This window comes from Microcebus murinus, chromosome 13 (genome assembly GCF_040939455.1).
Source record: "Microcebus murinus isolate Inina chromosome 13, M.murinus_Inina_mat1.0, whole genome shotgun sequence".
Taxonomy (NCBI): Eukaryota; Metazoa; Chordata; class Mammalia; order Primates; family Cheirogaleidae; genus Microcebus; species Microcebus murinus.
The window spans coordinates 5,075,334-5,088,279 of NC_134116.1; the positions used below are offsets into that span (position 1 = coordinate 5,075,334).

The window sequence follows — 12,946 nt, forward strand, 5'->3', positions numbered from 1 at the left end:
GTATGGTACATATATTATAAAAGCAAATTTCCAACTCCCAGCTTCTCCCTCAACAAACAAAGAAAATAATGACACCTGTGGTAATTTTTCTGGTGTTTGGGGGCCCTTGACAAACTAAAACAGAGTACTGAAAAGAATGTAGCTATCATTTGAAAGACATACTTGGTGTGCTGAAACCAACGGTAAATGATTTTTATAGCAGCAGACAAGAAACAGGTATAGCAAATGATGACAGGCTCTTAAGAAGAAATGTGGGAAAATTGTTTTAAGAGGAAAATAAACACAAAATTTCACAGAAGAAACACCCTCAGAACAGATTTAAGGATCCTTGTATCTTTAGTACAGATAATTCATGTCAGAGTCCCCTAGGAAAACGTACTTGATAAAGTGTGTGAAAGGTGACTTTTTTAATCCTCAAATCTCAACCACAGATTAAAACATATAAAAAAATCAGGGTAACATAGGCCAATCAAATAAACAAAATAATAAGAAATCAGCCATCTGAATGATGCTTACTGAGAGAAATGGGAATAATACTGAATACTAAATAAAATTATAAATTGAGAATATCAACAAAAAAATAAAAGCATAAAATAAAACATGAATTGTTTAGCTGATCATACAATAAGAAATGACTTACATGTAAAAATAAAGACAAAAAATTAAGCTCAACATACTTCAACTAGGAAAAAGACTACAGGACTCATAACAAGACAGACTATAAGCAAAGTTTTGAAAGTCACACATAAGATGAGAATCTTGAAAGCAGTAACAGTGATGTGTCACCTATTAACATGCTATAAGATTACTGTGGATTTATCAACAGAAAACTTGCTTGCCAGAAAAACGTTGGCTGATGCAGTAAAAGTACCAAAAGAATGGAAACGTCAAAGCAGAAACACTATATCCAGCAAAACTTCCCTTCTAAATTTAAAAAATAAAGACTTATGAAGATAACTAGATGCTGAAAAAGTTCATCTCCACTGGACCTGTCCCACAAGAAATGCCAAAGGGAGCCCCTTGCATTGAAAATAAAAAGATATTATAAAACAACACAAAATTATATGAAAATAAATATCTGTAAAAGTTATGTAAGTACACTTAAGTAAAATTCTGTATTGTATAATTATGGTGCAGAAAAGTTTTCATTATGCTTTGAAATTTGAAGACAAAACCAGAAAAATAACATTAAATCAATGTTAATGGGTATACAACAAGATATAACTGCTAACAGTCACACACACACATGTGCATGTGTGTGTATATATATATACACACACGTATATGAATGACACAGTCCCAATAAGCTTCATAATAAGCTTTTATAAGACAAAATTATTAAATGGTAGTTATAAAAAAATAAAGTAAAAAGTGGAAATTTTACATGCCCAATAATGTGGTAAGCTTCCCAATGGCATAGTATATTTCAGAAATGTAGGGGGTACCTATGTTAAACTATATTAAAGTTGAGATACTTGGGCATACAGGGCTTAAATTATTAATCACATTTCACACTAGAAACAGAATTTTGAAGTAAAATAACATTATATTTTATTGTATTTAGCGAGATACTTAGTATCCTGATATTACTGCATGTGATTATCTGTAGAATCACATTTAATACTTCTATACGACAGGAAACTATAAAGCAGGAAACATACAATCTCTGCTTACAGTGTTCCTGGGATTTCTGAACCAAATGCCAATATCACCATTACACTCACACATTTCAGATATGCAAAAGGTGGAATTAAGAAATAGTTTAACATACAGTTTCTCAAAAAATACAATGGAAGAAAAGTCACATGCTGCAGTCTTTTATAGGCTATGAACAAGAATTTGGTTTTCATTATAACCTGAAAGGAAGATCACTGAAGGGAAAGTCAAATCCTTAGACAATTTCAGAACAAAAGACAGAGATGCTCATATGTGAGACTGAGAGAAAGAAACCTAGGTTTCTCAGAAATTTTTTCTATTAGAGCAGCTTCCCAAACCATATTTTAAGGTCTGGATTCCTCTTTGACCTTTGGACCTCTCACCTGCATCATCAGCTTCATTCACTCCCACTTACCTGGGCGTTCTGTTACTTCCTCATGTCTCTTCATATTCCAAGGCTCTTGTTTTTGCTCAAGACAGATGATCAGATCTGGCTTAGAGGCAGCAAGACCTGTTTTATTAGAAAAAAGTAACATGATTCTTCCTTAAATTCTCCAATTACCAACGTAGTACTGTGCTCAGTAGAAAACAGAGAATGTTATGGAAGATTTTAGAAAATTAATCAAAAAGTGTCATTTCCGGATAGAAACTTTAGAATATTTATGAAGTATTTAAAATTTAAGGGTCCTTAGATATATTACTCAGTCCTAGTGAATTAAAAATTGATGGTGGAAGCCAGGCTCAGTGTAATCCTATATAAGCCTCTATGTAAAACTAGCACTCTGAGAGGTTGAGGGAGAATCATTTGAGCTCAGGAATTTGAAACCAGCCTAAGCAAGATCAAGATCCAGTGTCTACTAATAATACAAAGAAATTAGCTGGACAACTAAAAATATATAGAAAAAAGTAGCCAGGCATAGTGGTATATGCCTGTAGTCCAAGCTACTAGAGAGGCTGAGGCAGGAGGATTGCTTGAGCCCAGGAGTTTGAGGTTGCTATGAGCTAGACTGACACCAAGGAACTCTATCCCAGGCAACAGAGTGAGACTCTGTCTCAAAAAAGGGAAATTCATGGTGAAAATGGGATTTTAAGGTGCCGATAATATTTTATGGCACTAAATTTCTGAAATTACCACTAATCCAGAGTGAAGGATAGAGATCAGCTCAAGAAAGGGTAAGATTAATGTCAACAAAAAACATCTTGAAGATTGTCTATAGTAACAAATCCCCAAGTTTTCCTCAGAAACAAGACTATGAAACTCATTCATATAAAGCAAGAAAACATTCTACAAAGTAAGGATATGAAATTCTTAGTGTGGAATAGAAATTGTTTATTGAATTCATCCTCACCCAGGGAGAACAGGTTTCTGTAGTTCTCTAACATCACATCCCTATATAAATTCTGCTGAGCAGCATTCAGGCATGCCCACTCTTCCGGGGAAAATTCTATCATCACATCCCTGAATGTCAACAGTACCTAGAAGAAAAACACATATTTACGAAGTGGCCATAGAAAAAGATCTTAATGGGACTCCAGGATAAATGAAACAAGAAAGAGAACGGGTTCTCACACATGAGTGACTGCTATTATTTGAAACAATAATGTTTAACACAGAAACATTCTCTAATGTTAATGTCTGTAACTCTGAAGAAACAGGATGACATAAGATCCATAAAACCACTGTATATACTATAGTTTTCTGGAAGATACAGTATAAAATATATTTTTTAGTGCTACATTTACATCACACAGGACTAGTTGTATATATATTTCAGATGGAAAAATTATGCTGAGTTAAGTGGTACCTGTCAAACTTTAGTGTGGACAACAATGAACTGGACATCTTGTTGAAATTCAGATTTTTATTCAGGAGATATGGGTTGAGGTCTGAATTTCTAACACTCTCCCCAGTGACGTAAAAGCTCCTGAACCATGACGAATGGCAGGTCCTGGATTTATCCCAGCTCATCAGACCAGGAAAAGAAGATGACAGCCTTTATTTTCCAAAACAAGCTATATGCAAAAAGAATCTAAGAAGAAAAAGGAGCTTCCAAATTAAATGTGATGGTGTAGGCATATCAGTTGGTAAATCTTCACAAAGTGCCTATTAATAATTCAGATAAAAATAATTAACTATACAGAGAAAAATCTGTCAGAGAGAACCATAACCAACTGAGTAAAATTAGCATCAACTATAATAGGATAGTTGTGTTGATGCGCACGAGGACACACCTCACTAAAAGCAAGTTAACGAAATGAAACTAACCATATATATTTTTGTGTTTACCATTGATTTATTTTTTATATTTTTAAAATTTATTTTATGTCAGCATATTAGGAGGGTACAAATGTTTAGGTAACACATATGCCCTTGCCAGACCTGAGTCAGAGCTTCAAGTGTGTCAATCCCCCACAAAGTGCAAACCAGACCCATTAGGTGTGTATATAACCATCCCCTGTTTCCCCCCTCCCATCTGCACAACACCCGCTGAATGTTATTACTATATATGCACTTAAGTGTTGATCACTTAATACCAATTTGATGGTGAGTATATGTGGTGCTTGTTTTCCCATTCTAGGGATAATTCACTTAGTAGAATGGGTTCCAGCTCTATCGAGGATAATACAAGAAGTGGTACATCACCATTGTTTGTCATGGCTGAATAGAACTCCGTGGTATACATACCACATTTTATTAATCCATTCATGTATTGATGGGCACTTGGGTTGTTTTAACATCTTTGCAATAGTGAATTGTGCTGCTATAAACATTCTAATGCAGATGTGTTTTTTATACAATGTCTTGTGTTCTTTTGGGTAGATGTTCAGTAATGGGATTGATTGCTGGATCAAATGATAGTAGTTCTACTTGTATTTCCTTGAGGAATCTCCATAATGCTTTCCACATAAGTTGTACTAGTTTGCAGTCTCACCAGCAGTGTATGAGTGTTCCTATCTCTCTGCCTCCATTCCAACATTAGTTTTGGGACATTTTGATATAAAGGCCATTCTCACTAGGGATAAGTGATTTTTCACTGTGGTTTTGATTTCCATTTCCATGATGATTAGAGATGCTTAGCATTTTTTCATGTTTGTTAGCCATTAATCCATCTTCTTTTTTAAAGTTTCTGTTCATGTCCTCTGCTCATTTTTTTGACAGCATTGTTTGATTTTTTTGTTGCTGATTTTACTGAGTTCTATATAGATTTTAGTTATCAGCCCTTTATCGGATGTGTAGCATACGAATATTTTCTCCCATTCTGTATGTTGCCTGTTTGCTCTAGTGATAGTTTCCTTGGCTGTGCAGAAGTTTTTAAATTTGATGAGATCTGATTTATTTATTTTTGTTGTTGCTGTGATTGCCCTTGAGGTCTTCTTCATAAATTCTTTGCCTAGGCACAATGTCTATAAGAGTTTTTCCAACATTTTCTTCTAGAATTATTATAGTTCCATGCCGTAGGATTAAGTCTGTTATCCACTGTCAGTTGATTTTTGTGAGAGGTGAAAGATATGGATCCTGTTTCAGTCTTCTACATGAGGCTATCCAGTTTTCCAAGCACCCTTTATTGAATAAGGATTCCTTTTCCCAGTGTATGTTTTTGCCTGCTTTGTTGAAGATGAGTTGGCTATATGAGGACAGTTTTATATCTGGGTTCTCAGTTCTGGTGCATTGGTCTATGTCTCTGTTTCTGTGCCAACACCATGGTATTTTAGTTACTATAGCCTTATAGTCTGGTAAATTGATGCCACCCAATTTGTTCTTTTTGCTTAATATTGATTTTGCTATATGGGGTCTATTCTGGTTCTATATGAAAAATAGAATTATTTTTTCTATATTTGTAAACAATGATGTTGGTATTTTAGTAGGGATTGCATTGAATCTGTAGATCACTCTGAATAGTATAGACATTTTAACAATGTTGATTCTGCCGACCCATGAGCATGGTATGGTTTTCCACCTGTTTATGTCTTATGCTATTTCATTCCTCAGTGTTTTATAGTTCTCCCTATACAGGTCTTTTACCTTCTTACTTAAATATACTCCTACGTATTTTATTTTATTGTTGCTATTGTGGAGGGTACTGAGTCTTTGATTTGGTTCTCAGTTTGACAGTTATTTGGCATATAGAATGCCACTGATTTCTGCACATTGACTTTGTAACCTGTGACTTTTCTAAATTTGTTTATCAATTCCAGTAGTCTCATGGCAAATCTTTGGGGTTTTATATATATAAGATCGTGTAGTCAGGAAAGAGTGACAGTTTGACCTCTTCTGCTCCCATTTGGATGCCCTTGATTTCTTTCTCATGTCTGAATGCCCTGGCTAGGACTTCCAGCACTATGTTGTATAGAAGCAGTGATAAAGTGCAAGCTTGTCTGGTTCCAGTTCTAAGAGGCAATGCTTCATTGGCTGTGGGTTTGTCATATATGACTTGCATCATTTTTATGCAAGTCTCATCTATGCCTATTTTGTTAAGCGTTCTGATCATTAAAAAGTTTGAATTTTGTTGAATGCTTTTTCTGCATATATTTAGAGGATCACATGGTCTTTGTTTTTGCTTCAATTTATCTGGTGAATTACATGTATAGATTTGCATATGTTGAAGTATCCCTGTATCTCTAGAATGAAGCCCACTTCATCATCATAGATTATTTTTTTGATAAGCACCTGAATTCACATTGCCAGAATGTTACTGAAGATTTTTGCATGTAAGGTATATTGGTCTGTAGTTTTCCCTTTTTGTTGCATCCTTTCCTGGTTTTGGTATCAGGGTGATGTTGGCTTCATAAAATTTGTCAGGTAGGATTCCTTCCTTTTTGATGTTGTGGAATAATTTCTGCAGGATAGGCAACATTTCTTCTTTGTAGGTATGGTAAAATTCAGTTGTGAAACTGTCTATTCCAGGATTTTTTAGCAAGCATTTTTCTTGCTGTTTCAATATGGGTACTTGATATTGGTCTGTTCAGGAATTCCATTTCTTTCTGCTGGAGCCTAGGGAGACTGTGTGTTTCCACAAATTTTTCCATTTCCTTCACATTCCAGTGCACGTGCAGAGAGGTTATTACAGTATTCATAGGTGATATTTTGTATTTCCGTGGCATCAGTTGTAATTTCCTCCTTTTCATTCCTGATAGAGCTTATTAGAGTTCTTTCTTTTCTGCTTCACATTAATCTATCCAGAGGCATGTTGATTTTTCCATATTCTTTTTCGAGGAACCAACCTTTTGTTTTATTTATCTTCTGTATAATTTTTTCATACCAATATCATTTAGTTCCACTCTGATCTTGGTTTATTTCTTTTCTTATGTTGATGGTTTCATCATCTTTTTCCAGTTCTTTCAGACTATTTATTAGATTGTTTGTCATCTTTCTATCTTTAGATGTTGGCATTTATGGATATAAATTTTCCTCTCAGGACTGTGCTAGTTTTGTCCCACAGATTTTGAGAACTTTTGTCTTCTTTATCATTTAGTTCAAAGAATCTTTTGATTTCCATCTTGATTTCCTCCTTAACACAATAATCATTCAGCAGAAGGTTGTTTACTTTTCACGACTTTGTGTAGACACAAGAGTTTCTGTTGGAGTTGATTTCTAATTTATTCCACTGTGGTCTGAGAAGATGCATTGTATATTTTCTATTGTTTTAAATTTTTTGAGACATACTTTGTGTACTAAGATATGGTCAATCTTAGAGAATGTGCCATCAGCTGATGAGAAAAACATAAAATCAGTGATTCTGGGGTAGAATGTTCTGTAAATGTCAGCCTCATTTGTTTTAGAGTTCTGTGTAAGTCCTCTGTTTCTTTGTTGATTTTCTGTTTGGAGGATCTGTCCTGTTCTGTCAGAGGAGTGTTAAAGTCTCGGTTATTATGGTGTTGCTGTTATCATTTTGGTTACATCAAGTAGGATTTCCTTTATGAATCTGGGTACACCTGACTCGGGTGCATAAATATTTAGAATTGTTATGTCTTCTTGTTGAATTGTACCCTCACCCTCTTTGTCTTTCATCAATTTTGTTGATTTGAAGACTATGTTATCTGAAATCAGAATCACCACCATGCCAGTTTTCTTTTGGCTTACGTTTGCTTAAAATATTATTTTCCAACCCTTTACCTTGAGTTTCAATGCATACTCACGGGTTAGATGTGTTTCCTGAAAACAGCATATACTTGGCTTGTGCGTATTTATCCATTTGCCCCGCTTATATCTCTTTAGTGTGAAGTTCAAGTCATTCACATTTATTGAGAGAATTGATAAGTGGGGCAGATTTCTGTTCACTCTGTTCAGTTGAACTTTGCTGCTTTGTTTTCTCTCTTGAACCATTGTGGTATCTGGGCTTTGACCTTTACCTTTTGGATGATTTTACATTTGTGTTTATTGTCGTGATCCATGCTTTGAGTACTTCCTGGAGGACAGGCCTTGTCTTGATGAATTGCCTCAGTCTTTGCTTGTCTGAGAAGGTCTCTATTTCTCCTTTGTGTATGAAACTTAGTTTTGAGGGGCATAACTTTCTAGGCTGGGCATTATTCTGTTTCAGAAGAGTTAGAATGGGGTCCCAATCTCTACTTGCATGTAATGTCTCAGTTGAGAAGTCTGATGTTATTCTGATGAGTTTTCCTTTGTAGGTTACCTGCTTCTTTCGCCTTACAGCTCGTAGGAGGGCCTCTTTAGTGGTTAGTTTCATCAGTCTGATGACTGTGTGTCACAATTTTCTCCTGTTAACAATGAATCTCCCAGGAGTCCTTTGAGCTTCTTGTACCTGCATATCTAGATTTTAGCAAGGCCTGAGAAATTTTCTTCTATTGTATTGTCAAATAGCTTATCCAACTCTTGTGTATTTTCTTCTTCACCCTCAGAGATGACTATGATTCTCAAATTAGCCTCTTCACATAGTCCCACATTTCTTGTAGGGTTTACTCTTTTCTCTTGTTTCTCTGCTTTATCTCTGTGAAATAACTAAGAGCAGAACTAAATGAAATGAAAATAAAAGAACTATACAGAATATCAACAAAACTGAAAGTTGCTTTTTCAAAAAAATGAAATTGATAACCCTGTAGATTGACAAGAACTAGAAATAAAAGGACTCAATAAACTCAATCAGAAATGAAAAAGAAGAGGCTACTACAGACATCCCTGAAATACAAAGCATTATATTTGAATACTGCAAAAATCTATATGCCCCCAAACTACAGAATGTGGAGGAAATGGACAAATTCTTGGAAACACACAACCTCTGTAAACTCAATCAGAAGGAAACAGAATTCCTGAACAGACCAATATCAAGCACAGAAATTAGAGGAGCAATTAAAAATCTTCAAAAACAGGCCAGGCGTGGTAGCTCACACCTGTAATCCTAGCACTTTGGGAAAGTGGAGGTGGGAGAATTGCTTGATTTCAAGAAAAAAAATCTTCAAAAAAAAGTCCCAAATCCGATGGTTTCACATCCAAATTTTAACAAACCTACAAATAATAACTCATACCTATACTGCAGAAACTATTCAACAACATTGAGAAGGATGAGATCCTCCCCAACACATTTTACCAAGCCAATATCACCTTGATACCAAAGCCAGGAAAGGACACAACAAAAAAAGAAACCTACAGACCAATATTTCTCATGAATACAGATGCAAAAATCCTTAACAAAATCTTAGCAAATTGAATCCAACAGCACATCAAAAAAATAATTCATCACGACCAGGTTGATTTTATTCCATAGAAGGAATAAAACAGCCAGCAAGGCTGTTTCAACATACTCTAATCTATAAATGCAATTCACCACATAAATAAAAGCAACAACAAAGACCGTAGGATTCTCTCAATAGACAAAATCCAGCACACTTTTATGATAAAAACTCTTAACAAAATAGGCATAGATGAGACATTCCTGAAAATTATTAAGGCCATATATGATAAACCCACAGCCAATATCATATTGAATAGTCAAAAATTGAAAGCATTCCCGCTTAGAACTGGAACCAGACAAGGTTGCCTACTATCACCACTTCTGTTCAACATAGTACTGGAAGTCCTTGCCAGAGCAATCAGACAAGAGAGGGAAATTAAGCGTGTCCAAATGAGGGCACAAGAGGTCAAACTCTCACTCTTTGCTGATGATATGCTATTATATCTAGAAAATCCCAAGGATTCAACTAAGAGACTCCTAGAATTAATAAATGAATTCAGTAAAGTCTCAGGATAGAAAATTAATGCATACAAGTCAGTGGCATTCATATATGCCAATAACAGTCAAGCTGAAAATCAAATTAAAGATGCAACACCCTTCACAATAGCATCAAAGAATATTATATATATAGGAATATATTAAATGAAGGGGATGAGAGACACATATAGGGATAAGTACAAAACACTGAGAAAAGAAATTGTATAAGATGTAAACAGATGGAAATCCTTACCATGCTCATGGATTAGTAGAATCAGTATTGTTAAAATGTCCATACCACCTAAAGGGATCTACAGAATTAATGCAATCCCTATTAAAATACCACCATCATTGTTCACATATTTAGAAAAAATAATTCTCAACTTTGGACCACAGAATACTTTGTATAGCCAAAGCAATCTTAAGGAAAAAGAAAAAATTGGGAAGCATCAGTCTGTTAGACTTCAAACTTTACTACAAGGCTACAGTAACCAAGACGGCATAGTACTGGCACAAGAGCAGAGATACAGACCTTTATATTATCCTGGAGAGACACTGAGCCCATCCTTTAAAGTGAGGGTAGGATTTAGATCCTAAGGATGTAGATCCCAGATATGGAATCATCCTCATATTATCATCTAAACTTTGACAACAAAGACAAAAATATACATTGGAGAAAACAATCTCTATTCAATAAGTGGTGCTGGCAAAACTGGATATCCACATGCAGAAGATTTAAACTAGATCTCTACCTCACAAATATTAACTCATGATGGATAACACTGAAACCTAAGGCATGAAACTTTAAGAATTCAGGAAGAAAATGTCGAGAAGACTCCTTTAAACATCTGCCTAGGCAAAAAATTTATGAAGAAGACACCAAACGCAATCACAGCAGCAAGAAAAATAAACAAATGGGACCTGATCAAATTAAAAAGAATCTGCACAGCCAAGGAAACTATCATTAGAGTGAACAGACAACCTACAGAATAGGAGAAAATATTTGCTTTCTACATAACTGATAAAGGGCTGATAACAAGAATCTATTCGCAACTTAAGAAAATCAACAAGAAAAAATAAAACCACCCCATAAACAAATGAGTAAAGGACATGAAGAGAAACTTTTCAAAAGAAGACAGACTAACTGGCCAGCAAACAAGAAACGTGTTCAACAGCTCTAATCACTAGGGAAACGCAAAGCAAACCTACAATAAGATATCACCTAACTCTAATGAGAAAAGCCCTTATCAAAAAGTCCCCCCCTAAACAAATGCTGGTGTGGATGTGGAGAGACTGAAACACTCTTATACTGCTGGTTGGACTGCAAATTAGTACAACTCCTGTACAAAGTAATTTGAGATACCTCAAAGAGGTAAAGATAGAAATACCATTTGATCCTGCAATCCCACTACTAGGCATCTGCCAAAGCAAAAAAGACATTCTACAATAAAGACATCTATACTCAAATGTTTATAGCAACACAATTCACAATTGTAAAGATGTGGAAACAACCGAAGTACCCATCAATACATGGGTGGATTAATAAAATGTGGTATATGTATATTATGGAGTTCTACTGAACTACAAAAAACAACGGTGAACTAGCACCTCTTATATTATCCTGGATAGACATTGAGCCCATCCTTTGAAGTGAGGTATCATGAGGATGGAAAACATGCACCACATGTACTTGACATCAAATTAGTCCTAAATGACCAACACTAAGGTTTTTCACATGGTAGTAACACTCACTGGGTGCCTGTCAGGTGGGGCTTTTGGGGGATAAACCCAAAAGTAATGAAAGCAGATAACACTGTATCAGGGAGGGGCACGCTGGTAGCCATGACTTAGGAAGGGCAAATCCATTACATATAACCAAAATGTTTGTACCCCCATAATATCCTGAATTTAAAAAAAAGTATTAATTCATTTTTGGGTTTGAATTATTTGTATGACTCTTGACATTTGGAGTACCCATTTGTAACCTTTTCTATCCCCCATGAACATCTTTGGTTTTCTTGTTCTACTGATTGTCTTTTAATCTTCCTTCTGGCCTCTGTGGGTGGATGGTGAGATAAGAAGCTGGGCCTTATAAAATATGACCTGATATTGGTTGCACTTCCTTGAAGCTAGCCAAATTTTCCTCAAGCGGTCCTTGGGAGCGGCCTGGATGTTGGAAGGACTGTAATGTTTTGCTACCTCTTGGGAGACTTTGGTTGATGCCATAAAGGGCTTCTTGGTTTGGATCTAATGCATGTTCATTTGTGTTAGTTTTGAGTAATTTTTTTCAGGTGTACCTCTGATTTATATTTAGAGTGCAATAGAAATTTGTCTTTTGTTATTACTTCATCTGTTGAGTCTTCTCTCTTACGCTACATAAAACCATATACTCAAAAAGAAACGAAAGAGTTTATAAAAATATTTCAAAAACAAACAGCTTAAATAGTGATTACCCTCATAAGCAAATAAGCTCCACCTCTAAAACTCTTTATTGGTGCAAATTTCAAAAAGAAAAAGCCAAGAAACAGAAGTCATTGCTGTTTACATGATACAATTTTTTAAGAACTCTAATCTCAAAAGTTCACTTAATTATAACCATACTTAGGCTATATATGTACTAATATATTTATTTGAGGCCTATGTTCTCTCAATAAAAGGTTCTCAGTCCACTTCTCTCTTTTAAACACTTGCTCAAATACATGCTTCCTCTGTTTTTCCTACGGTTGATGCAATTTTACCCAAGGATAATGTAAAATTATAGTGGAGTTTTGGAAAACAAGATTTTCTCAAATTAGTTCTTATTCAGACTTATTCACCTTTTACTTCTGTCTCTCCTTCCCCTTGCCACCTTTGACACCATGTGAAGGGACCTAAACAAAATTTCTATCAGTAGCAATCCAGGGAACTGTTTGAGAAACACAGAAAGGGTACCACAGACTCCTCCTTTTTTGGCAGGATACCTCCTTTTCCTCATGGAATTGTAAGACTTGTGGGTATACAGGTTTCAATCTGGGATAAAGATGTACTCATTTTTACAATTACTTCCTCATTCTCTTTGGCTTTTAGATGCATGAATGTGTACATAGAATGTATACATTTATACATGCATTTGTATATTGTCTACA

The 12,946-nt window shown here is 35.2% G+C and overlaps 1 protein-coding gene across 1 annotated transcript in view; it reads right to left on the minus strand.

The window, feature by feature from the left end:
* LOC105864201 (uncharacterized) overlaps nucleotides 1-12,946 on the minus strand; it is a 40,352-nt gene that overhangs the window by 4,782 nt on the left and 22,624 nt on the right. Inside the window, exons 2-3 of the mRNA XM_076009278.1 lie at nucleotides 3,006-3,132; nucleotides 2,072-2,167 (exon numbers count right to left, since the gene is read on the minus strand). Coding sequence (XP_075865393.1) covers nucleotides 2,072-2,167; nucleotides 3,006-3,132 — 223 coding nt within the window. The remainder of the gene's footprint in view (nucleotides 1-2,071; nucleotides 2,168-3,005; nucleotides 3,133-12,946) is intronic.